A 25490-nucleotide genomic window follows, 5' to 3' on the forward strand; every position below is an offset into this window, starting at 1 on the left:
TCTCAGGTGATCAATTCTGTGGAATACGTATCTTGGGGTCCTTTGAGATTTTGAATGTTCTTCAGTCAAATATGTGAACACAGATATACTCTAGATGGTGTGTTTTTTGGGGTGTGTGTGTGAATATCAACATTCACCAGTGCACCCAAGTTGTCTCAAATTAATTTTTCTAATTAGCAGAATTTGCCTGGAATGGGGCGGCAGTGGCACATGCCGAATTTCATCGTTCACCGTTTAAAGCAGAGGACTTATTAACTGTTTTGTTATTCGTCAGTATGTTTTTATTATGCTTTTATTATTGACGTTCTGTAATGTGTTTTTGATGTGTCCCCCACCCCGCCCTGGCATCTTTTGATAAAAGGGTGGTATGTAAGTTTAATAAATAAAATAAAAATAAAAAGCAGGTTGGGATCCTCTTTAAATTTGCCTTCAGCCTTCGGAACTGGAAACAAGCCGGATGATGCAGGATTTTAACCATCCGATGCAGATTTCACTCTGCAGAGCATCAGGCGTGGTGATGCTGTTAATATTCACCATCCTAGATATACTGAGTTTCACTACAGTTCCCATCACTGGTGTCCATTTGACATTTTGGCTGAGTGCTCATGGGAGTTGTAGTCCAAAGCAGCTGGGGTTGGCTAAAGCAGGCATAGGCAAACTCAGCCCTCCGGATGTTTTGAGACTACAGTTCCCATCTTCCCTGACCACTGGTCCTGCTAGCTAGGGATAATAATACCTTTATTGTCAATGTACAACCTGTGTACAATGAAATTAACCGAGCCTCCCCCCACCCAAACACTCAATCTCATTGCACTCTGTGTGCTTGTCGCAAAACACACCAACCCCGGAAGTCAGTTGTGCTATATTATTTTCCGCTCAGCAGCCTAACAGCCCACAGATAGAAACTGTTTTTTAGCCTGTTGGTATGGCCGATTATAGGACATGGGTGGCGCTGTGGGTTATCCCCCGCATACCTAAGGGGGATATACTTCGGACATAAAAAAGTGAATGGTCAGATGAACCTAAGTGGGGGAGGGAAATTGCCCTGTATGTCCGCTTAAGGGCAAAACACACGATCCAAAATATTCTTCCCTCTAGTGGGGAAATTCATACTGTTCAAACTTAGGAAAAACGTTCTTCAGGCAGCCCTGATTGAAATCCCCTGCCACAAGGATCCTCTGGGTGGGTTTGCTGTTGCCTAGAGATGTCATAGGGATGCGGGTGGTCTAAACCACAGAGCCTAGGTTGCCCAATCTCTCCATTGCTTTTTATATCGGTCCTGGAGGTTCTCTTAAACATGATTAGAAGGGACCAATTGGTTAAAGGTATACAAGTCAGAGCTAAACAGTACAAATTGAAAGCATTTGCCGATGATTTGGTATTGACATTACAGGAGCCAGAATCTAGTACTAAAAGAGTACTGGAACTGATTCAAGAATTTGGTCAGGTAGCGGGTTTTAAGTTGAACAAGACAAAAACTAAGGTTCTAGAGAAAAATCTAACAGTGTCTGAGAGAGAGAGGTTTCAGAAGGAGACAGGATTAACACTGGTTAAGAAAGTGAAATACCTAGGGGTTAATATGACTGCCAAGAATGTGAATTTATTTAAGGATAACTATGAAAAATGTTGGATGGAAGTGAAAAAGGATTTAGAAATATGGTCAAATCTGAAGCTATCATTGCTAGGCCGAATTGCTGTGATAAAAATGAATGTATTGCCAAGGATGCTGTTTTTGTTTCAAACATTGCAAATTTTGGATAAAATGGACTGTTTCAAGAAGTGGCAGAGAGATATTTCCAGATTTGTCTGGCAGGGCAAGAAGCCTTGAATAAAATTTAAGATATTAACTGATGCGAAAGAAAGAGGTGGATTTGCCCTGCCAGACCTTAAACTTTATTATGAATCAGCCGCTTTTTGCTGGCTGAGAGAATGGCTGCTTCTTGAAAACACTGATGTGTTGGATTTAGAAAGTTTTAACAATGTATTTGGTTGGCATGCATATTTGTGGTATGATAAGGTCAAAGCACATAAAGTGTTTAAAAACCATATTGTCAGAAAAGCGCTGTTTAATGTCTGGATAAGATATAAGGACTCGCTTGAAAATAAAACCCCAAGGTGGTTGTCACCAATGGAAGCGAAGGCTCAGAAAAAGCTCAATATGGAGGCCAAATGGCCGAAATATTGGGAAATTTTGGAACAAAATTAAAACTTCAGAGTTTTGAAAAACTAAAAAATAGAGTGCGAGATTGGCTTCATTATTACCAAATAATGGAAGCATATAATTTGGACAAAAAAAATGGCTTCCAGGTGGAAAAATCAAAATTGGAAACAGAACTGTTAGATCCCAAAATTAAGAAATTGTCAAGAATGTATAACTTGCTGTTGAAATGAAACACTCAGGATGAAACGGTGAAATCAGCTATAAGATGTTGGACATAACATTATGATGGCTGACTGGGAACAGTTATGGACCACAGGTATGAAGTTTACGGCATGTAATGCCTTAAGAGAGAATATAATGAAAATGATCTACAGGTGGTACATGACACCAGTCAAGCTTGCAAAAATTTATCATTTGCCCGATAATAAATGTTGGAAATGTAAAGAGACTGAAGGTACATTCTTTCACCTTTGGTGGTCATGCCCAAGGATTAAGACTTTCTGGGAGATGATCTATAATGAAATGAAAAAGGTATTTAAATATACCTTTCTGAAGAAACCAGAGGCCTTTCTCCTGGGCATGGTCGGCCAATTGGTGTCAAAGAAGGATAGAACTTTCTTTATGTATGCTACAACAGCAGCAAGAATACTTATTGCAAAGTACTGGAAGACACAAGATCTACCCACCCGGGAAGAATGGCAGATGAAGGTGATGGACTACATGGAATTGGCGGAAATGACTGGCAGAATCCGAGACCAGGGAGAAGAGTCGGTGGAAGAAGATTGGAAGAAATTTAAAGATAATTTACAGAAACATTTTAAATTAATGAATGTTAGAAGGATGTTGGAATGAAGTTATGTGGTTTTAGCAGAAATGTTATAAAGGATTAAGTAAAAATAGACTGTTAATTGGTGAAAGGAGGGAAAGTAAAGTTAGATTATATCAAGATAAATTACAGGACAAAAACTGGGAAAGATGGAAAGGATTTGCTGAAATAGCTAACCGAACTAGAATACAAAAAAGGGAGGTGTGAGGAGGTCAAGGAAATAAGCAAATGAAAGATAGGTTAAGGGAAGGTTTGATGTGTTTTTTTAATTGTTTCTATTTTTCTGTTCTTTTTTTCCCTTTTTTCCCCTTATTGTGATGTGCTGCTTTGTTCTTGTTTAATATGGTGTTTTTACTTTTTCTTTTTGTAAGTTTTAAAACTTTAATAAATATTTTTTTAAAAAACCCCAAAAGCCACAGAGCCTAGGACTTGCCGATTAGAAGGTTGGTGGTTCAAATCCCCATGATGGGGTGAGCTCCCGTTGCTCGGTCCCTGCTCCTGCCAACCTAGCAGTTCAAAAGCACATCAAAGTGCAAGTAGATAAATAGGTACCACTCCGGTGGGAAGGTAAAAGGCGTTACCATGCGCTGCTCTGGTTCGCCAGAAGCGGCTTAGTCATGCTGGCCACATGGCCTGGAAGCTGTACGCCGGCTCCCTTGGCCAGTAAAGCGAGATGAGCGCCACAACCCAAGTCGGCCATGACTGGACCTAATGGTCAGGAGTCCCTTTACCTTTAGAGATGGCACCATATAGCTTAGAAAGCGCCACTCTGACGTTAGCATCAGGTGGAACGTAAACAGCTATGATGGGAGTTGTAGTCCCAAAACATATGGAGGGCCGAGTTTGCCAATGCCTGGGCTAAAGGTTTCGTAAGCCAAGCAGAACATCTGTCTGTCTGCTTGCTCCCTTGGAAATTTCCAGGAGCGCAGGGGGGAAAGTTCATGATGGAAAGCTCAGCTGTTCACGTCCCTTGTGACGCTACAGAAACAGAGTTGGATGGGACCTCCAGGGGCCATCTATTCCAACCCCCTGCAATGCAGGAATCTCAGCTAAAGCATCCATGACAGGTGCCCATCGAACCGCTGCTTAAAAATCTCCAAGGGAATCCATTATTACTATCATGTGTTTAGGTTTTATATCCAGGGAACCTTTTATTAGTTTTCTGTCACATAGTATGCGTTGACGACGATGTATGACGGAAAAGCAAATAATAAATAAGGAACGAGAATCCGTTTCACCTTCTGAGGGAGTCCGCCTCATGTCCAGAACAGATCTTACTGTCATCTTCCTGAGGTTTAGTCAGAATCTCCTGTAACTCGAAGCCATGGGTTCGAGTCCTGCCCTCCGGAGCAAGAGAAAACCAGCTCACTCCGTCTTTCATGGGACAACACCTTGAGATATTTGAAGCTGCCTATGATAGCACCTCCTGGCCTTATTTAACCAAGCTAAACACCCCCAACTCCTTCAACTGTTCTTCATAAGGTGTGGACTCTTACCATTTCGGCCGCTCTCCTCTGCACACCTTCCAGCTTCTCAGTATCCTCCTTAAACTGTGGCGCCCACAATGGCAGCTCTTACTCATTTTTGGAGGGAAAGCTTTCAGCCTTAGGCCTACCGCTAGATTAGGGCAGCCTTTGCCAGGCTGCTTCCCTTGTCCTCCTGATATTGTGGGTCACAGTCCCTGTCAGAGCCAGCATCATACAGCTGGGGCTGCCAAGAGTCATGTTATGAAAAGCACCCTCTTGCTGAAGGCTGGATTAGCCGTGTTATCCCTCCCCCCCCCCCCGCCCTGTGTTTTCCACCATTCTGGCAGATAGGAATTGTGGTCCATAGAAGCAGTATGGCACAGTGGTTAGTGCCAGCCTTGAAAGTGGGAGACCACGGTTGAAATCCCCTCCTCGGCCGTGAAACTCGCTGGGTGACCACCACCTTGAGCTCCTTGCAATAAAAGTGGGATATAATTGTGATTAATTAACTGTGTGGGACGCGGGTGGCGCTGTGGGTTAAACCACAGAGCCTAGGACTTGCCGATCAGAAGGTCGGCGGTTCGAATCCCCGTGACGGGGTGAGCTCCCTTTGCTCGGTCCCTGCTCCTGCCAACCTAGCAGTTCAAAAGCACATCAAAGTGCAAGTAGATCAATAGATAGATAAATCTGGTGGGAAGGTAAACGGCGTTTCCGTGCGCTGATCTGGTTCTCCAGAAACATCTTAGTCATGCTGGCCATGTGATCCGGAAGCTGTACGCCGGCTCCCTCGGCCTATAGAGCGAGATGAGCGCCGCAACCCCAGAGTCGGCCATGACTGGACCTAATGGTCAGGGGTCCCTTTACCTTTACTTAACTGTGTGTGTGTATATGTCTGTTACTAGGTTATCGTTCTTATTTTAATTTTATATACAGTCATACCTTGGGTTACAGCCGCTTCAGGTTGTGGACCGCCGAAACCCGGAAGTACCAGAATGAGTTACTTCCGGGTTTTGGCGGTCGCGCATGTGCGTAAGCGCTAAATCGCGCTTTGCGCATAAGGGCCAAATCGCAACCCGCGCGTGCGCAGATGCAGGTTACGAATGCTGCGGGTTGCGAACGTGCATCCCCCACGGATCATGTTTGCAACCCGAGCGTCCACTGTATTGCGATCTTTTCTGTGAACCGCACTGAGACCTCCGGGTATAGGACAGTGCACGAATTCAGTAAATAATACTCATAATAATATTAAAAAGTCTAAAACACCTGGAGGGTCCCAGATGTTGAAGCATCATGCAAATGGGAAAGCAAAAGGCACCCCAAGGATGGCAATGTTTTATGGCTCTCTCCTCCTCCCCCCAAAGTAAACTCTGTCCCAAATCAGAAACAATCGGTTCGGGGGGAATTGTTGTCAAAAGTGACCTCTGGCATCAATTCTTTTTTTTAAAGGGTCCGCTGCGAGTCTTTCCCCAGTAACTAAAATACACAAGACAAACCGTTCGGCTGGTTGTTTGCTTTTTCTTTCCAAAAAGTGTTTATAGATACACAGGCAAATCAGTCCGTTAAATGAGTTGCAGAAAATGCTCGAACGACAGCAACTAACCCACAATCCTACTCATACAAAACATGTTCTGCAATTGTCCACACAAACACACACTCCATAACACGCACACTTAGTGTGTCCTTCCCAGCTAACACCCTTCTCTGCCCTTGCTTATGGCTGCCCTGGTATTAAATTTGAGAGCCAGTTGCCCATCAAATGCCCTGTCCGGCCGACACTCTCTTCCACTGCAGAGCGCCCCTCGCTGGTGGGCTCTGTGTTTCTTGTGGCCTATCGAAAGCCCTCTCCCCGTCACCCAGGTTTCGGTGTTTGTAGATGGAGGAGACACCGCAGGCGAAATTTCTTCCGTCAGGGTAGCCGTACCCCCTTGCCACTTCCCCGTACTCAAAACACCACTGCATGCATTCATTCGCCAAGGGCCGAGCGGTTGCGCACAATCATTCGCGAATCCTTTTCTTGTCCATGTACAAAGCCCAAGCAGAGCGTGCAACGAAACCTTACACAGTCATACCTGGGGTTGAAGTTGCTTCAGGTAGAGCGTTTTCGGGTTGCGCTCTGCGGCGACCCGGAAGTAACGGAATGCGTTACTTCCGGGTTTCGCTGCTTGCGCATGCACTCGACGTCATGCGCAGAAGCGGCGAATCGTGACCCGCACAGATGCGTGTTGCGTTCGCTTCCGGATGTGAACGGGACTCTGGAACGGATCCCGTTCGCATCCAGAGGTACCACTGTATATATTCCCACATGTTGTCATCAGGCACACACACAAGCACTCTTGTTCTCTCTACCTTCTGTTTGCCCACCTGGAGGAAATTCCAGAGCTCTGTACACAAACAACGTCTATTTGATTTCGATTTAGGAACTGCCCGCTTGCCCCTAGCTGCTGGGCACAAACATCCTTCTGTGCTTGGACGTGGAGCCACGAGGACGGCCCCGGCCCCGGCGGGAGACGCCGTGAGGGCTCCGCCTCGCCCTGGCTGCCTCCCCCCGGCCAACGCTCCCCAGCTGTGGTCCGGAAAGGCCACCTTCGGCTTTAAGAGGGAAGAAGAGAGGGGTGCAGTCGGGGGCTGTCTCTGAAGGGGCCACCTCAGGTTTCGGAGGAGAGGAGGCGTGGGCGACCGTTTGCGACGCCCTCTCCTGCCGGGCCGCGGCCCTGTCCTGCCGCGCCACGGCCCTCTCTTGCCGCAAGTACCGCAGTTCGTCCCGGATGTCGGTGAGGACCCCCAGGAGCCGGAACTGGAGTTCCCTGTCGCGGGCCCGCTCGTCTCGCTGCTGGGCCCTCTCCTCTTGCCACATGGCGAGCTCCTGGTGGTACAGCTGGTCCCATTGGTCCTCCATGTCCATCAGCCGCCGGATGTTAGTCCTCCAGGTCTCCCGGCCACCCTCGCGCCGGCGGGAACACCCCATCCCCCTGGGCAAGGCCCGCGGGGCGGGCGCCTGGTCTGCGTGAGGCGAAGCAGAGGATGGCAGGGACTCCTCGGTGAGGGCCCCTGTGTGGAGAGGGGACCGGGAGTGTTGCTCCTCCTGCTTCTCCCACGCAGACCCCAGAAGCCCCCGGGGCAAGGAGCCCGTCTCCGCGGCCTGGTTGGCCGCCTCCTCTTCCTCCGGCTGAGAGGGGTCAAGGGAGCGGCCCAGGGCGGGGACGTCGGGGCCCCCCTCGTGGTCCCAGTCTGAGTGGGCGTCCGCGTGGCTGAGGGCGTCCTCTGGCAGGGAGGCGGCCGACCCCTGGGAGTTGCACCTGCGGATAAGCATCGCAGCCTGCCGGCCGGACAACTTCAGGTCTTCTTCGGCCGACAGCCGAGCTTCCAGCGCTGCTTGGAGACTCATCCTGCCCTCTGCCTCCGGGCCGTCCTGATCCTCTTCCTCGGAAGCGTAGGTGACGAGGGATTCGTTTCGGAGCTGGGGGGACATGGCAGACATTTCCGGGGTCCGTAGCTCTGGTCCCGATTCGGCTACAACGGGCGAGAGAACGATATCAAGGCAGGAAATATAAGCTTAAGCAGACACAGACTCTGACAAGTCAGTCATGCACTTTCACGCAGCTGATGAAAAACTTTCAGGATCCAGGTTTCTAAGAATTACTGGGCAACGCCACATACAGGCCGCCAGCTTGATACCGTATTTTTCGCTCTATAAGACGGCACTTTTTTCTTCCTAAAAAGTAAATGGAACTGTGTGTGCGTCTTATGGAGCGAATGCAGGCTGCGCTGCACTCCCTCTCGCTCTTCTAGCTCCTGGCTTAGCCGTGCTCTGTCTCTTCCCCCATGTCTCGGAAAAGCCCCCAAGACCCACGGTCCCTTTAAAGAGCTGCGTGGAGCATGTGTGCGGCTCTTGGGGGCTTTTCCCCGAGGAGGGAGAAGGGCAACCTGTCAGCGGCGGGCTGCCCTTCTGCCTCCTCGGGGAAAAGCCCGCAAACATTGCACACATGCTCCACGCGGCTCGTGAAAGGGAGCGCTGAGCATAACCTGGGATGCCTATAGGCTCTGCTCAGCGCTCCCTTTAAAGAATATTTTTTCCTTGCATTCCCCCTCTAAAAACTACGTGCGTCTTATGAAGCAAAAAAATATGGTATATACAGTGGTGCCTCGCAAGACGAAATGAATCCGTTCCGTGAGGCTCTTCGTACAGCGGTTTTTTTGTCTTGCGAAGCAAGCCCATTGACAGCTTAGCGGATTAGCGGCTTTTAGCGGATCAGCTGATAAGCGGCTTAAGAAAAGGGGGGGGGAAGGGGGGAAAACCCGCAGGAAGCAGGAACTCGCAAGACATTTTCGTCTTGCGAAGCAAGCCCATAGGGAAATTCGTTTTGCGAAGCGCCTCCAAAATGGAAAACCCTTTCGTCTAGCGGGTTTCCTGTCTTGCGAGGCGTTCGTCTTGCGGGGCACCACTGTATTTTGGGATGTTTGTCAACTCACTATGTACTAATATATTGTAACCAATTTTTGCACGGTGGTCCCAGGGATGAAGGAACAGGTTTCCCTCTATGTTTGGGTACTACTGGATGCCACTATGAACCAAGATGGCGGAAGGAACCTTTCAAAAGGGCATCGATTTTTAACTGCTGGATCTCAAAACGGCACGGATTATAACTGCCGAAATCAAAAGTTCTGGTTTCTCAGAACTGTCCAGCAATGACGGGTATGAGGCTGCAAGTTCATTTACAAACCGCTTAATTTCCGAAGCGGCGTGCAATTATCAAACATGGTGGGAAATATGCATCTTGGATTTATTCTTAGCCTCTAGTCTGCACCACCCACCGCCTCCTCAGTTTCCCCCTCCAAATCCAGGAGGTGAGCAGTTAAAGACAGGCACAAATCCTGACTTGATTTCCACACCAAAGGATTTTCCAGCAGCACCTACAGCAGGGAAGCGATGACGCTCAGGGGCAGAGAACAAGCTCTGCACCCAGTGACCCCATGACACGGCCTTCTCTGCGGTGGCTCCCTGTTTGCAGAAAGCCCTCTGACTCTTAGAAGACATCTGAAGGCAGCCCTGTATCGGGAAGCTTTTAATATGTGGTGTTTTTCTGTGAGTTTATAGTTTGTTGGAAGCCGCCCAGAGCGGCTGGAGCAGTTCGATGGCATATAAATATTGTACAGTGGTACCTCGCAAGACGAAATTAATTCGTTCTGTGAGTTTTTTCGTCTTGCGATTTTTTCGTCTTGCGAAGCACGGACTTTGGACAAGCTTCAAAAATCACCAAAGTCTTCAAAAACCTCAAAAAAGGCTACCACACCGCGTGCTATGAGTTGCTCCTCGAAGTGAATGCACGGTTTTAAGAAAAAGGAAACAAACTTGCAAGACAAAGGAAACAAACTTGCAAGACGTTTTCGTCTTGCGAAGCAAGCCCATAGGGAAATTTGTCTTGCGAAGCAACTCAAAAAACGAAAAACTCTTTTGTCTTGCGAATTTTTTGTCTTGCGAGGTACCGCTGTAATAAATATTATAATTGCTGTTATTGTTATGGCCAGGCCGTATGCAATGGCACCAGCGATACCCACCTGAGCTGCTCTGCCCCTCGCCTCGACTGTATTCGCAAAGCATAGAGGAGGGGTCGGGGCTCTGGACCCCCGCGTGAGGCACCAGGGAGCCTTCCACGTCAGGGAGAGAGGAGGGCTGCCCGTTGGTGTCAATGTAGATACCGGGGTGGTTGAGGCCCGGTTGCAAAGCTACAAAGGACTGCTTGAACGCTCCAGGGAAGAAAATCTCTGCAGGGCAAGAAAACAAGCAAAGCGTTGCATTATCCCTTGAAGTCAACGTCAGGCAGCGGTCAACAGCGGGAGGAGTCTCGTAGAAAAGGTATAAACCAGGGTGGATAAAAATCAATGATATTTTTTTAAAAAAAATATTTTTATGGTGGATTTTTTTATTTAAATCAGATTTTTTTTAATTTAAATCAGATTTTTTAAATTTAAATCGGATTTTTTAAAATTTAAATCGGATTTTTAAAATGCTTTTGGAGGAAAAATCTTTCTAAAGATAGTTTTCTATTTAAGTTACATTCTAGTCCAAAGGCTATTCATCAGGAAATAAGGATTTGTTTTAAGTTTTTCATGTGTGTTAAAACTCAGTCTAAGTTTTTTCAAAAAACAATCAAACCCTGTTTAACCACATCAGTTAAGAAACATGGATACATAATGCTATAATGTTATTGTTTAGTTAAATAAACCGTTTAAATTGTTATTAGGGAAACGATTGTTTTTCTCCTTCCAATAAGGTACAGCAGAAAAGTTGTCCAAATTCAAACAATAATTTCATAATAACCTGTCTTTGTGTTTCTAATAGTACAACCAAATCAGTAATTTTTGATATAACTGTAAAAACTACTCTGAAAATTTATTATTCCAAAAATGAAACTTTCATCTGATTGTAAATATTAAGATGATACCAGCAAGAATGAGTCTTTCTGTAAAAAAAAAAAAAGATTTAAATGAAGTCTTACTGTCTAGTGATTTAAACAGATTTGATTTAAATCAAATCCACCCTCCATGAGAGGCAGGGCTGAGATTTCGATATGCTTCGAGGTTCGGACTGTGGGAAGTCGCAAAATCAAAATTACAATTTGGAAGACAATTTGATCTTTTAACTGGATGTTTTTTTATTGGGAAATTAATAAACGCTCTAACAAAAATAAAGTAAATAAATAAATAAATAAATAAATTTCACCCAGGTATAAACTGCACCCCCCCCAAACGCTTCAGCGAAAGCAACACAAAGCCTCCTGAGCGCAACGGGAGTATTCCTGCCTCTTCGCTCAAGAGGCCTTGCATTGCTTTCTTGTTTCCCTCCTCTAAAAACTAGGTGTGTCTTATGGTCAGGTGCGTCTTATCGAACGAAAAATACGGTGATAATAAACGGACGCTCACCCGGGTCCAAGACGATTTCGGGCTCTGAGTCATGCGTCGGCTGCAGGAAAGTGGAGGCCACCATTTTTTCCAGGGGCGTGAGGCGGGGTTTGTGGGGCGCCCCTGGCCGGTGCACCGGGGGCGGCCTCTTGGCCGTGATCTTCTTCTTGACGTCCAGCCTCAAGTCCCGCCATTTGTGCTTGAGATCGTCGATGGAGCGCTCTGTGTAGCCGAGAAAGTTGACGCGGCTTTGGATCTGAGTCCAGAGCTGCTTCCGGCGGACGGGGTGAGCCCGGAACGATTCCGACCCGTACAGGGCGCTAAAATGCCGCACTACATTCCAGACCAGGGTCTCCGTCTCGTCGTTGGAGAAGTTGGCTTTCCTCTTCCGGCCTGTCGCGCTGGCCTGGGCTGCGGCGGCCGCGGCGGAAGTGGAAGGGGGAGAGTCAAAGCGAGGTCCCCATTTGTCCCTCTCGGCTGCGGAGGAAAACATTGGAGTCCGCGAGCCAGCGAGAGCGGGAGGAAGCAGGGGCCAGAGCGGCTGGGGGCTCCGCGGGGGCAAGGCTACGGGCCGAGGCTTCTCCCACCCCGCAAGGAAAAGCCAGCGGGATTCTGCGGGTGGCGTCAATCGAATGAAGGCTGGAGACTCGCTCCGGAGTCATGCAGTCTCGTCCCAAGGGAACCTGGAAGAGAAGGAAGAATGTGAGATGGAGCAAGGGCAGAATGCTGCAGCATAATAATAATAATAATAATAATAATAATAATAATAATAATAATAATAATAATTTATTACTTATACCCTGCCCATCTGGCTGGGCTTCCCCAGCCACTTTGGGTGGCTTCCAACAAAATATTAAAATACTGTAATACACCAAACATTAAAAGCTTCCCTAAACAGGGATGCCTTCAGATGTCTTCTGAATGTCAGGTAGTTGTTTATCTCTTTGACATCTGGTGGGAGGGCGTTCCACAGGGCAGGTGCCACCACCGAGAAGGCCCTCTGCCTGGTTCCCTGTAACTTGGCTTCTCGCAGTGAGGGAACTGTCAGAAGGCCCTCGGCGCTGGATCTCAATGTCCGGGCTGAACGATGGAGGTGGAGACTCTCCTTTAGATATACTGGACTGAGGCCATTTAGGGCTTGAAAGGTTAGCACCAACATTTCGAATTGTGCTCAGAAACATACTGGTAGCCAGTGTAGGCATTTCAAGACCGGTGTTATGTGGTCTTGGCGGCCACTCCCAGTCACCAGTCTAGCTGCCGTATTCTGGTTTAGTTGTAGTTTCTGGGTCACCTTCAAAGGTAGACCCACGTAGAGCGCACTGCAGTAGTCCAAGCGGGAGATAACCAGAGCATGCACCACTCTGGTGAGACAGTCTGCGGGCAGGTAGGGTCTCATCCTGCATACCAGATGGAGCTGGTAGACAGCTGCCCTGGACACAGAATTGACCTGCGCCTCCATGGACAGCTGTGAGTCCAGAATGACTCCCAAGCTGCACACCTAGTCCTTCAGGGTGCCGACTGGAGTAGTTTGTTCAGAGATATGCAATGGTGGGCTCATCTGCTACCAGGCTAAGTTCAAGGTATTACTACAGTGGTACCTCGGTTTTCGAACAGCTTAGTTCTCGAACTACTTGGAACCCGAACGCTGCAAACCTGGAAGTGATTGAATGTGCTCCGTTTTGAGTCCTGAGCTTCTGTTTTTAGTGTTGCACTGTTAATTTGAGTCCTACCATTCCGAGAGAAGTCTTCTGTTTCTGACTGCAGTGTTCTGAGATGATATTTGGAGCTTATGTTTGGTGCTTTTGCTATTTTTGTGTGTGTGTTTTTGTTTGTGTGGCTTTTCCCTTTTTGTGGCTGTGACTTGCGACTTTGCTTTTCTGACTGCGTGGAACTAAAAGCAGCGAAGGCAAAAGATCCATTAACGTTGCTTATTGCTTTCGTTTTATGGATCAATGGTTTTGTTAAGTACTAAAATTCATGTTAAATTTTTGTTTTAGGGGTTGCTTTTAATTGTCTGGAACAGATTAATCCATTTCGCATTACTTTCTATGGGAAAGCAAGCCTTGGTTTTGGAACGCTTTGGTTTTAGGAACAGACTTCCGGAATGGATTAAGTTTGAGAACCAAGGTACCACTGTATTAAGGTATAGAGCCCTGAACAACTCAGGATGTGTTTACCTGCGAGACCGCCTTACCCTATACCTCCCCATTTGATCTCCAGCATCACCTTGCCAACAAAAGTCCATATAGTTAAAGCCATGGTTTTCCCAGTAGTGATGTATGGAAGTGAGAGCTGGACCATAAAGAAGGCTGATCGCCGAAGAATTGATGCTTTTGAATTATGGTGCTGGAAGAGACTCTTGAGAGTCCCATGGACTGCAAGAAGATCAAACCTCTCCATTCTGAAGGAAATCAGCCCTGAGTGCTCACTGGAAGGACAGATCCTGAAGCTGAGGCTCCAAGACTTTGGCCACCTCATGAGAAGAGAAGACTCCCTGGAAAAGACCCTGATGTTGGGAAAGATGGAGGGCACAAGGAGAAGGGGATGACAGAGGACGAGATGGTGGGAAAGTGTTCTCGAAGCTACCAGCATGAGTTTGACCAAACTGCGGGTGGCAGTGGAAGACAGGAGGGCCTGGGGTGCTCTGGTCCAGGGGGTCATGAAGAGTCGGACACGACTAAACGACTAAACAACAACAATCAGGACCTGAACCCAAAGCCTTGTGGCTTCCAGCAAATTCCAAAGCATTTTTGCCCTTGCCTGTGGAGCCAGAGTATAGACATCCTGACTAGTAGCCCCAATATCCTTCTCTCCCTCCATGAATTTGCCCAGTCCTCTTTAACGCCATCCAATTTGCCAGCCATCACAGCTTCCTGTAGCAAGGAGTTCCATAGTTTAGCTAAGCTCTGTGTGAAGGAGGACTTTCTTCCCTCAGTCTTCCCTCAGACTTTCTTCCAACATTTGGGTGTCCACAAGTTGTAGAGAGGCAAACAGACGCATGCAACACACTTTGCTGGTTCCGTGCTTAGAAAGCATGGGTGCAAGCAGTTTTCAGTTTGCCAGCCCCGGGAAAACCTTCTCTTTTACCAATGAATCGGGACAGGTGTCAATCTGCAGAAAACCTAACTGACGTTTGCTCCGATTCAGCAGTAAAGAGTGTGTTTTCCCAGGGGGAAACAGCAGGAAGGGAAGATTTCTTCATGTACCACTGATAACTGGCACTCATTGCCACCGCGACTGCAGTGTATAGGATCAGAGGTAGGAGAAAAGCTCTTTCTATTTTAAACTACTGGACTTTGGAAATGACAGAGAGTTCTGAGGAACTCAGAGCCCTAAGCTGTTTTTCTTACATTTTAGTCATTTCCACAAAAGCTTTTAAAACAACCGCTCTATTCCTCTGCATGTATGAATGCCATTAATGGTTTCCAGTCCGTAGCTGTACTGGAATGTTTTAAAAAGACGTTTTTATTGTTCTTTGTTGTTTGCCACCCTAAGTTCCTTCAGGAGGAAAGGTGGGGTAGAAATTCAAGAAATAATAAATAGCCAGAGCTAGAGTAGAAGCAGGCGAATGCAAATTTCATATCAAGCGCCTGTGGTCAGCCAATATACAGATTTTCCATTCAGATGTCCGATACAGGAAAAACACAGAGGAAGTCTGCAAAGAGTACACACTGGCTGGAAAGTTTAGACCCAGACAGCTCAGCAGGACTTGCTTGTGAGCAAAAGTTAGACAACACCAGCTATTTGATGAGAATCCATTTAGATTTGTTTGTGGGGAGATTAAATGGCTGCTTCAAAGGCAAAGAGCCTTAGCTCAGGGGCCTTGATTGAAGCGTCTCCAGGTAGGACTGGGGAAATTTCCCTGCCTAAAACCCAGGACACCTACTGCCTGTCCAGAATCACAGAGTTGGAAGGGGACCCCGGCGGTCATCTAGCCCAACCCGCTGCAATGAAAGAATCTTTTGCCCAACAAGGGGCTTGAACCCATGACTCTCTGATTCTATGAGTAAATTTTAGACTCCTGGGGTAGCTCAATCAGTAGAGCTGATCTCCCCCCCCCCCAACATCTTTTGGGGGAACAGTTGCAAGACCTAATAACTGCACCACCAGAATGCGGCAGCTAGACTGGTGACTGGGAGCAGCCGCCGAGACCATATAACACCGGTCTTGAAAGATCTGCATTGGCTCCCAGTACGTTTCCGAGCACAATTCAAAGTGATGGTGCTAACATTGAAAGCCCTAAACAGCCTCGGTCCAGTATACCTGAAGGAGCGTGTCCACCCACATCGTTCTGCCCGGATACTGAGGTCCAGCTCCGAGGGCCTTCTGGTGGTTCCCTCTCTGCGAGAAGCCAAGTTGCACGGAACCAAGCAGAGGGCCTGCTCAGTGGTGGCACCCGCCCTCCCACCAGATGTCAAGGAAATAAACAACTACCTGACTTTTAGAAGACATCTGAAGGCAGCCCTGTTTAGGGAAGCTTTTAATGTTTAATAGGTTATTGTATTTTAGTGTTTGTTGGAAGCCGCCCAGAGTGGCTGGGGAAACCCAGCCAGATGGGCGGGGTTTATTTTTAATTATTATTATTATTATTATTATTATTATTATTATTATTATTATTATTACCACCAGAATCTTCTGGCATGTGATTGAATCTCAGCTGAAAACAGCACCCCAGGCCTCCTCCTGCATCAAACCACAACCAGCAACTGGCTTTTGTATTTACACTCCAAAAAAACCACTTGGGCCTCACTGCCTCCTCATACAAGGGGAAGGGGAGGCCCAAACGCTCCCTGAATCCGGTTTAGGCCTCCCCTCTGCTTCCCAAAAGATTAACAAGGAAACAAACATCTCCCCGCTGGAGAGGCGTGTCCACTCCGGATCCAGATTTCATTTTGCTGTCTGCACACACGTGTCAATTCGGATTCACTCCCGGGCGCTCGAGGGCCAAAACGGTGCGCCACCGTTTCTTTCCCCGCGTGGCACTGGCCCCGGGATCCTATTGTGGGGTGGCCAGGAAGGACCTCCAGGATCGGATCGCGCTGTCCTTAAGCGCAACCGGACAGAAGCCGTTTGCAGTAACTCAACAGGAAGAAAGCTCCTTTGTGCGGAGTTGCGCGCTAGCCTATCCCTTTCCGCAGAGAAGGGAAATCGGCGGCAATAATGGCACATGCAGAAATTGAGAAGCTCTCCATTGCAAGGCTCCCCTTCGCCGGCTACGCGGAGCTCGCTCAGCACGCATCTAATTCGGATTTAAAAGCACCCCAAGCCGGAGAGGGATGCGGGGCAAGGGGCGAAATCCGTCCGGGTTCCAGCGGCCTGGCGCATTTCAAAAGGTCCTTCAGCCTGCAAACATGACCACCGAAGGACAATAGGCGCCGCCAGAGCTTAGCTCTCGGCGCCTGCGGAAGGGCGCGCGCGCGCGGAAGGGGGGGGGGGAAGGAGTTGTTTACAACTCTTGCTTGCCCGATCCGGATCCCACCCCCAACCCTGCACCAGGGGCTGCATGCAAGACCCGCGATCCCGCCCACCTTTGGGATTTTGGGGAAATCCAACAAGGGGAAAAGGAGAGATCAAACCACGTCGCGCGTCTCCAAAAACTCCCGGCTCTCCTCGAAAAGGCCGCGGATCCGGTGCGGAAACTCACGCGGGAGCGAGCGAGCCGCCCGGCCCGGCCCAGGGGCTTTGCTTCCGCGGAGGCGCGCGCGGGGACCCCAGAATCTCCAGCGCAGCGCGCGCGTACAAAACCGTGCGCTCTGCGCAACGCGGATCCGGGCTGGGGCGGAGGTTGCGCAGGGGCGGAGGTTGCGCAGGAGCGGAGGGAGCGAGGGAAGAGGAGGTGGAGGAGCCGCCCTCGTGCTCGGCTCACCCTCGGCCCCGGCAGCAACTCCCCGGCCCCCTGGGCGGCGTGGGAACCGCAGCCTCTCCAAGCGCCCCCCCCTTCCTTACCCGCGCGCAAAGCTGCTTGTCTCCGCGGGCGCGCCAGCAGCTTCCCCCGCCGCCGCCGCCGCCGCCTGCGCGTCTCCTCCTGCGCGCCCCCAACGCTGGGCGGAGGGATGCGCGCGTCTCCCTTCTCCCGCGCCGCCTTCTTTGGCTCTCGCCTTAATGGCTCCTCCCGACTCCGCGCGACGAGGAGGCGCAGGAACCAGGCGGCGGCGTTTCCTCCTGCGCCCAGGCGCGGCCGCCACTTGCCTCTGCCCTCTGCTGGCTCCGGAGGGGCCTGGAGGTTTCCGCCGATGCCTCGACCCGCCCTGCCCCCCACCATCCCCTTGGCACCCGCACTCTGAGTGCCCGAGGAGGCTTCACACGATACGCGGGTGCGCGGATCATACACGTGAAGATTCGGAAGGGACACCGAGGATCATCTAGTTCAACCCAGTGCAACGCAGGAATCTCAGCTAAAACATCCATGACAGCCTGGATAGCTTAGAGCATGGCGCAGATAACGGCCAAGGTTTGCAGGTTCGATTCCCCTATTGGGCATTGCAGGGGGGTTGGACTAGATGACCCTGGGACCCCTTACCAGCTGTAAAATTCTACCATCTATGCCAGGTGGCCATCCAACCTCTGCTTGAAACCCTCCAAGGAAGGAGAGGCTGTCACTGTTCCTTCCTCAAACAGCTCTTGCTGTAGTTCTTCCTGATGTTGAGATGGAATCTCTTTTCTTGTCGCTTGAAGCCATGGGTTCGAGTCCTGCCCGCCTGAGCAGGAGAAAACAAGCTTCTCCCCCTCTTCCATGTCACAGCACAGATGCTGGATTTCCTTTTTTTGTGTGTGTGTGTGTATCATTTTTAATGTTGTACACCGTCCTCGGATCTTTTGAATAAGTGCATTACAGTGGTACCTCAGGTTAAATACTTAATTCGTTCCGGAGGTCCGTTCTTAACCTGAAACTGTTCTTAACCCAGTGGCGTAGCGTGGGGGTGCAGGGAGGCCCGGCCGCACCGGGCGCAACATCTGGGGGGGGGGACGTGCTCGCACTCGCAGCTCTCTGCCCCTACCTGGCTCACTCAGGGTTAGGGGGCGCAAATTACTTGCCTTGCCCCGGGTGCTGACAACCCACGCTACGCCACTGTCTTAACCTGAAGCACCACTTTAGCTAATGGGGCCTCCTGCTGCTGCCGCGCCGCCGGAGCACGATTTCTGTTCTCATCCCGAAGCAAAGTTCTTAACCCGAGGTACTATTTCTGGGTTAGCAGAGTCTGTAACCTGAAGCGTATGTAACCTGAAGCGTATGTAACCTGAGGTACCACTGTATATGAACTGAATAAATAAAGAATATAAATAACAATGCTAGAAGTCTCTGAGCCCAGATCGGTGGACTGGAGTATTTGGTCTCAGAGGATGGCATCGAAACAGAGAGCACAGAACAGTATCCTGGTGGAATGGCCAGTGTTACAAGAATTCTAAGGTCTCAAATAAATGTTCATAAATGGACAAGGCAAGCACATACATAAGTAAATAAACCACGTGTCTGAAATAGTACAGTGGTGCCTCGCAAGACTAAAAGAATCCGTTCCGCGATTCTCTCCGTTTAGCGGTTTTTTCGTCTTGCGAAGCAAGCCCATTGACGGCTTAGCGGATTAGCGCTATTAGCGGCTTAGTGGATCAGCTGATAAGCGGCTTAGCGGCTTAGAAAAAGGGGGGGGAGCGAAAAAAGTCGGAAAAACTCGCAAGACATTTCGTCTTGCGAAGCAAGCCCATAGGGAAATTCGTTTTGTGAAGCACCTCCAAAACGGAAAACCCTTTCGTCTAGCGGGTTTTCCGTCTTGCGAGGCGTTCGACTTGCGGGGCACCACTGTACAGGAAGACTAAGAGGCAAACCGAAGCAAAAAGCCTATAAGGATTGGGGAATCTTTAAAGAATATTTAGAAAACCATGGAATAAAAGGAAACATCTTGGCAGAATTAGACCGATCCCTATACAGTATTGTATAAATATAAGTTCGTAGGGAGGTAAAAAGAAATTATTTAAGAAATATGTAACTGTGCTGTATAAAGTAATGGATAAAGTACAGCAACATTAATTGTAAGTCAGTTTTAAATTTCTTCTCTATAAGTTTTATAATTGTGTTCAGTATTAGGAGTATATATGATGATAATTATATTAATCCTGTATCTTATAGTGTGGTGGTTTGTTTGATTTTTCTGTTATTTGTTTGTTTGTTTGATTGTATGTATGTATGTTTGTTTACTTGTATGTACATCTGTTTTCTCATAAATGTATTTATTTTAAATTAATAAAGACATATTTTTTAAAAAATGAAATAGTACAGGAGAACAATCCTGAAGCCATTTTGACTCTCCCTAATTTACCTCAAATATTTTTCTGCAAGGAGGAAGGAAATGGGAAAAGCTTTCTAGTGGTCTTTGGACTTTAGGGACTTACACCTCCCTTTCCAAATACAGTCTGGCAAGTATCTGTTGTTGTTGTTGTTTAGTCGTTTAGTCGTGTCCGACTCTTTGTGACATCAGGGTCTTCTCCAGGGAGTCTTCTCTTCTCATGAGGTGGCCAAAGTATTGGAGCCTCAGCTTCAGGATCTGAGCACTCAGGGCTGATTTCCTTCAGAATGGATAGGTTTGATCTTCTTGCAGTCCATGGGACTCTCAAGAGTCTCCTCCAGCACCATAATTCAAAAGCATCCATTCTTCGGCGATCAGCCTTCTTTATGGTCCAGCTCTCACTTCCATACATCACTACTGGGAAAACCATAGCTTGAACTATACGGACCTTTGTTGGCAAGGTGATGTCTCTGCTTTTTAGGATGCTGTCTAAGTATCTGTTAAGCTGAGCAAACAATCAGTATAGATTCAGGAACTAAAGTATTTACCATCTCAAAGGAATGGTCAGGCTACCCCAGAAAATGCAATCAAGTAAGGCATTTATCAGGTATCCTGGCAGACAGGAGAGAAGCAACACACTCAAATTTCTGCTGGAGACCGCCTCCTGCTGCAATGTATGTATGTTTTTTTTTGGGGGGGGGCTGGTGGTCTTGGGCTACAGGGTGGGCAACTTCAAAAGTCTAAATAGGGGCTTGCGCACTATTGTTTGGGGTCTCTCCTCCTGCGTGTGGTGAGTGGGGACCCTACTGCAACAGCTTATTTCCTTTAATAAAGATCTAGCTTACAAGGCCTTTTGCTTTCAATATGCTCTGGTTGGCCTCTGCTTCCTCTCTGACGGATAGAAATCTCCTGAGGGACTCTATATGGGCTCTAGATACCTCATAATGGGATTAGAAGTATTTTTCTTATAACAGAAGGAAGGAAGTGTCTTTTTTTTCAGTGAGAGGTCATTAAAATATGTTTTTGGGTGTGTGATAGGAATTTTGAGGTCTTAAAAGGTAAAGGGAAAGGGACCCCTGACCATTAGGTCCAGTCGCGGCCGACTCTGGGGTTGCGGTGCTCATCTCGCTTTATTGGCCGAGGAAGGGGGTGTACAGCTTCCGGGTCATGTGGCCAGCATAACAAAGCCGCTTCTGGCGAACCAGAGCAGCGCACGGAAATGCCGTTTACCTTCCCGCTGGAGTGGTACCTATTTATCTACTTGCACTTTGACGTGCTTTCAGACTGCTAGGTTGGCAGGAGTTTGAGGTCTTAGATATATGTTAAATGTTCATAAGTGTACCAACCAAGCATGTACATAGATCAGCACAGGAAGACCGACCTGAAACCATTTTAATTCCCAAAGTGAGCAAATGTTTTCTCTCAAACTGAGCAAATATTTTCTCCGCAAGGTTTTTTTTAAAAAAAATAATATTTATTAAATTTTGTTTGACAATGAATATATATAAAAACATATCAATTTCAGATATCATCATTTCATAAACATCCTTGGACTTCCTCACGCCTCTTGTTCCTACTCTCTAGACTCATAAGTTTTACCAGCAAATTATTAACTTAATTTAGTTTACCTAATTAAAATTTCCCAATATTCAAATCTCAAATTTAATCTTTTAAATTTCTTTTGTCAAAGGTTAATTATAGAATACCATTTATCCACAATTTATCTTATTTTTCAATTACAATGACTTTTGTACATAAAAATTATTAATTTGTTAGAGCCATGATGTTACAGATCTTACATTTTTCTTAACATTCATACAGTTTACAATACTTTTGCAGATAGTCTTTAAACTTCTTCCAGTTCTCCTCCTCCAATTCTTCTCCCTGGTTTCGGATTCTGCCAGTCATCTCATCCAGTTCCATATAGTCCATCAGTTGCATCTGCCATTCTATTTTCTCCGCAAGGTTAAAGGAAAATGGAAAAGCCTCCCCATTGTCTTTTCCTTCACAAATCCTGTCTTAAGGGCACATTTAAGATATGAATAGGGTGTGAGGCTGTGACCTGGCTCAGGTACTAAGTATTTATCATTACAAAAGACTGGCCAGGCTCCCCAGGAAATCCAGTCAAGTGACCATTAAACAGGTAACCTGGCAGACAGAAGATAAACAACACACTCAGATTCCTGTTTTAGACTGCCCTTTCTGTGATGTATGTATGATGTTTCTGGGGGTGGTCTTGAACTCCAGGGTGGGCAATTTAAAATGTCTATATAAGGCCTTGCACAGCATTTTTGTGGGTCCTCTTCCTCTCCTGCGTGTGAGGGGAGCACCCTGTTGCAACAGATCCATAAAGATCAGGCTTACTAGCTGCTTTGCTTCTCAATATTCTCTGGTTGGCCTCTGTTATTTTCTCCTACCAATAGGGAACCTACATAAGGACTCTATATGGGCTCTTGGATACCCCATAAGGGAAAAAGGGCAGATTTATTTGTTTACAACAGCCCTCCAGATGTTACCAAACTACAAGCCACATCACCCCCAGCCAGCAAGGCCAATGGTCAGGGTGGACGGGAACCAGATGATCCGAGAACCTGATTTATTTATTGATTATTAAAACTTCAATGTTGTCGCTTTCTAGAATGACCTCCAGGTGTCGCCGTAAGCCCACCTCTTTAACGGAGCTTCTGTCAGGTTGCCAGCTGATTTTCCCAAGCATCGCAGCTCTGCTTTTAACAGCTGCACGTGAGGGAATCCAGCTTTGCCCATCCTCGTGTTGCGCCTGTCCAAATTCCTCGTAAGTGTTGGGCTTAAAGAAAGAGAGTCTGTGTCATCTTTGAACTGGAGAATCAATACCAAAGCAAAAGCCATCTGGTTTATATAGACAAGAGGGGGGCTTGTATGTTAGTGGAAGCAGGTTGAGTTGGCTGTTTTTTTCTCCCTCCCACCTCTCCAGAAATTGTACTGAGACCTCGTGCCTGGCAAGAGTCAAGCCATGGATAAGAGCAAAGCAGAAAACCACTCTGCGCTTTCTCAGAGGCACAGGGCTTTCAAAGCCAAGGTTTGTACCCACCACACCCTCTAAACAAAATGTTGTACTTGACAGCTCTGTATTTCACATCCCACAAAATCTAGGTCAAACACATGTTGGAAATGCAGGGAGGCAGAAGGCACAATGCTCCACATGTGGTGGAACTGCAAAAAAAAGATCAGAGAATTTTGGGAGACAATATACAACGAACTTCAGAAAATGTTTAAATGTTCCTTCCCCAAGAAGCCTAAAGCCTTCCCACTAGGAATAATGAGCAATGAAATCTGTTACGTACTGAGTTGAATAGGATCCAAACTGCAGTAGTCTGATCCTAGAACAATAGGATCCAAATTGCAGCAGTCTGATTGGTCCTAGAACAATGCAGCAGTATGATTGGTTGGCAGGAACCACCCAATCATGCTCCAGATATAAGTGAATCCACAACCTGATTGGCTTACAGTAGAATTCCGGAATTAGCCAATCATGTGCAGCCCATTGTGTAAATAATGTATATAAAGCAGATACTTTGAGGGGACTTTCATTCATTCCTCCTCACCACTATGAGCTGAATAAAGAGCATGAAATCACTTTGCGACTCTGAGTATATTTCAAAATCCCAAATAAATTTAGGAGAATTTTCATGTATGCAGCAGCAGCAGCCAGAATCTTAATAGCAAAGGGATGGAAAGGAGATGCTATCTCATCAAAATTAGACTGGCAGGGGTCCTGGCCGCGGCTGGAGCCCACCGCTTGGTTGAAGGAACTAGGAGGAGGGGGTCGAGTCCCGTCTCCCCCGGCCAGAAAGGCTCGAGGAGGCTCGCGGCCGGGGGCAGCCACGTGGAGTTGCTCCGGGAAGATAGTCGGGTTCCGCGGGCACGCGTGAAAAGAAAGAGGCTTCCACGCGGGGCATTGGTGCCCTGGGTGGGTGGGGGGCGCACAGCACACGTCTGTCAGAGAGGTAAAACCTCCCCACCACCATCTGTCCCCCGCGATAAGAAAGTCCTTCCCATAGCGAATGGGACGGGCCCTATAGGGAATCCTATAGGTTTGTGTTTGTCGTGCATTAGGAAGGGAAGTCCCAGCGGGGCTAGTAATTTGCAGCGCAACCCTAACCGTTCTACTCAGAAGTAAGCTCTGTTGAATTCAGTAGGGCTTACTCCCGGGTAAATTGGGTTAGGAGCGAAGCCTCAGCTTTCTTTATAGGCTGCGAAGGGAGATGGGTGAAGCAGGCGATTTTCCTGGAATTTGCTTAAGACTAAATGCATTCTTATGAACAAACGATGAAGCCTCCAGGATCAGACAGAGGTATCTTATCTAGCCCACCCCCCACCCCCCCACTAGCTGCTTCTGGGGACTCCAAAAGATCAGCATAATGGCAGTAGCTTCCCCCCCACCCCAATTGCCTCTCAGCAGCTGGTATTTCCCTCCCCCCTCCAGTTCAGGGTAAAGATCCTGACGATTATTCACTTCTAACTTAAATCAAACCACAGCTGGTTTTGCAGACCTTCCAGTCCGTGTTTTGAATTTCTTAGAAGACAGCCGTCATTTGAATATTGAACCCAGAAGTCAGATTTCCCAAGTATTGAAACTCCCTCCCCTCCCCCCGCTAGTTCCCCTTTCGTATTCCGCTAAACCCAGGTAAAAAAGGGAGAATCCGCGGGGGGCCCCGACGGACACTAGAGGGCGCTCTTTCCGCTCTGGCTGGGATGTAGCAGTGACGTTCGCCGGCCTCTGTTACACAAAAGGCAAGGGCTTGTCAGGTCACCGCAATGACACTACTTAGAGCAGTGTTTCCCAACCGGTGTTCCGCGGCACACTAGTGTGCCGCGGGACGTCGGCTGGTGTGCCGTGGGAGGGAGGCGGGCGAGTCGGGCGGCGAGAGGCGGGGCGGCGGCGGCGAGCACACGCGGGGCGGGGAGCGAGCTCCCTCCCACATCCCATCGCCCCGTGCTCCGCCCTCCGGAGGACGCCCCGTGCTCCGCGCTGGTGTCGGCCAGCCTTGCGCACCCGGGGGATCTCCCCCCGGGAGCGCAAGGCTTGCGGGCAGCAGCCTGCAGCGCGGAGCACGGGGCGCCCTCCGGAGGACGCCCCGTGCTCCGCGCTGGTGTCCGCAAGCCTTGCGCACCCGGGGGGCGCATGGGGCGCCCTGAAACAGAGGGTTTCCCATGCTGCGGACTGTAGCCTGCCGCCAGACGCGCGGGGCGCCCTGAAGCAGAGCGCCCCTCGCGCCAGGCAGACATGGGCCAGCCCCACAAGCTCGGGGGACAGCGGGGAGGCGCAGCACCGCCATCCCACTGTTCCCCGACCTGTTTTTTTGGGGGGGAAATAAAGGAAAAAAAATTTTCCTTTATTTCCCCCCTCAAAAAAGTAGGTGCGTCCTATGGGACGGAGCGTCCTATGGGACGAAAAATACGGTACTTACTATTTCATAATAAAGTAATTATAAAATACTTTCTTTGTGTTTATTTGATTCCTATTAAAGAGAGTTACTTTATATATAGTCAATATAGGCACAGAGTTAATTTTTTAAACATTTTCTAATGGTGGTGTGCCTCGAGATTTTTTTCATGAAACAAGTGTGCCTTTGCCCAAAAAAGGTTGGGAAACACTGACTTAGAGCACAGAGATCAAACCTGGGAGCTTTCTGGCAAAAAAAAAATAAAGAAAAAAAGAAAAAAAAATTAGACTGGCAGGTGAAGGGAAGCAGTGGGGAGGAGAGGAGGGTTAGGTTGAATTTGGGAAATAAAATAATATACCGGTATATGGGACAGCAAAGGATAGAATAGATTCTTATGGAATAGTAATATATTGTAACCGGAATAGAAGTTTA

The 25490-nt window shown here is 48.1% G+C and overlaps 1 protein-coding gene across 3 annotated transcripts; it reads right to left on the reverse strand.

Moving 5' to 3' along the window:
• Positions 1-5948: 5948 nt before the first annotated feature.
• On the reverse strand, positions 5949-17440 carry LOC309325956 (uncharacterized protein). 3 transcript variants are annotated; one of them, XM_081834379.1, is made up of 4 exons: positions 17300-17440; positions 11375-12036; positions 10010-10216; positions 5949-7963 (listed from the first exon to the last, which is right to left on the reverse strand). In XM_081834379.1, the coding sequence occupies exons 2-4, from the start codon at positions 11844-11846 to the stop codon at positions 6888-6890; spliced, it is 1755 nt and encodes a 584-aa protein (XP_081690505.1). In that variant the 5' UTR covers positions 11847-12036; positions 17300-17440; the 3' UTR covers positions 5949-6887. The 3 variants fall into 3 exon arrangements, with proteins under 3 accessions (XP_081690505.1, XP_081690507.1, XP_081690506.1); XM_081834381.1 differs by lacking the exon at positions 17300-17440 and adding an exon at positions 16998-17191; XM_081834380.1 differs by lacking the exon at positions 17300-17440 and adding an exon at positions 16882-16980.
• Positions 17441-25490: the final 8050 nt, after the last annotated feature.

The sequence above is a fragment of the Podarcis erhardii genome, assembly GCF_964252035.2.
Source record: "Podarcis erhardii genome assembly, chromosome: 12".
Lineage (NCBI taxonomy): Eukaryota > Metazoa > Chordata > Lepidosauria > Squamata > Lacertidae > Podarcis > Podarcis erhardii.

What these genes read in the sequence shown, in the direction of transcription:
- LOC309325956 (XM_081834379.1), bottom strand. Translation starts at nt 11,846, where the DNA reads ATGTTTTCCTCCGCAGCCGAGAGGGACAAATGGGGACCTCGCTTTGAC. An exon ending in CGAAATCGTCTTGGACCCGG is followed by an intron (nt 10,217 to 11,374) that starts GTGAGCGTCCGT and finishes CTTGCCCTGCAG; the next exon opens with AGATTTTCTTCCCTGGAGCG. An exon ending in CGAGGGGCAGAGCAGCTCAG is followed by an intron (nt 7,964 to 10,009) that starts GTGGGTATCGCT and finishes CGCCCGTTGTAG; the next exon opens with CCGAATCGGGACCAGAGCTA.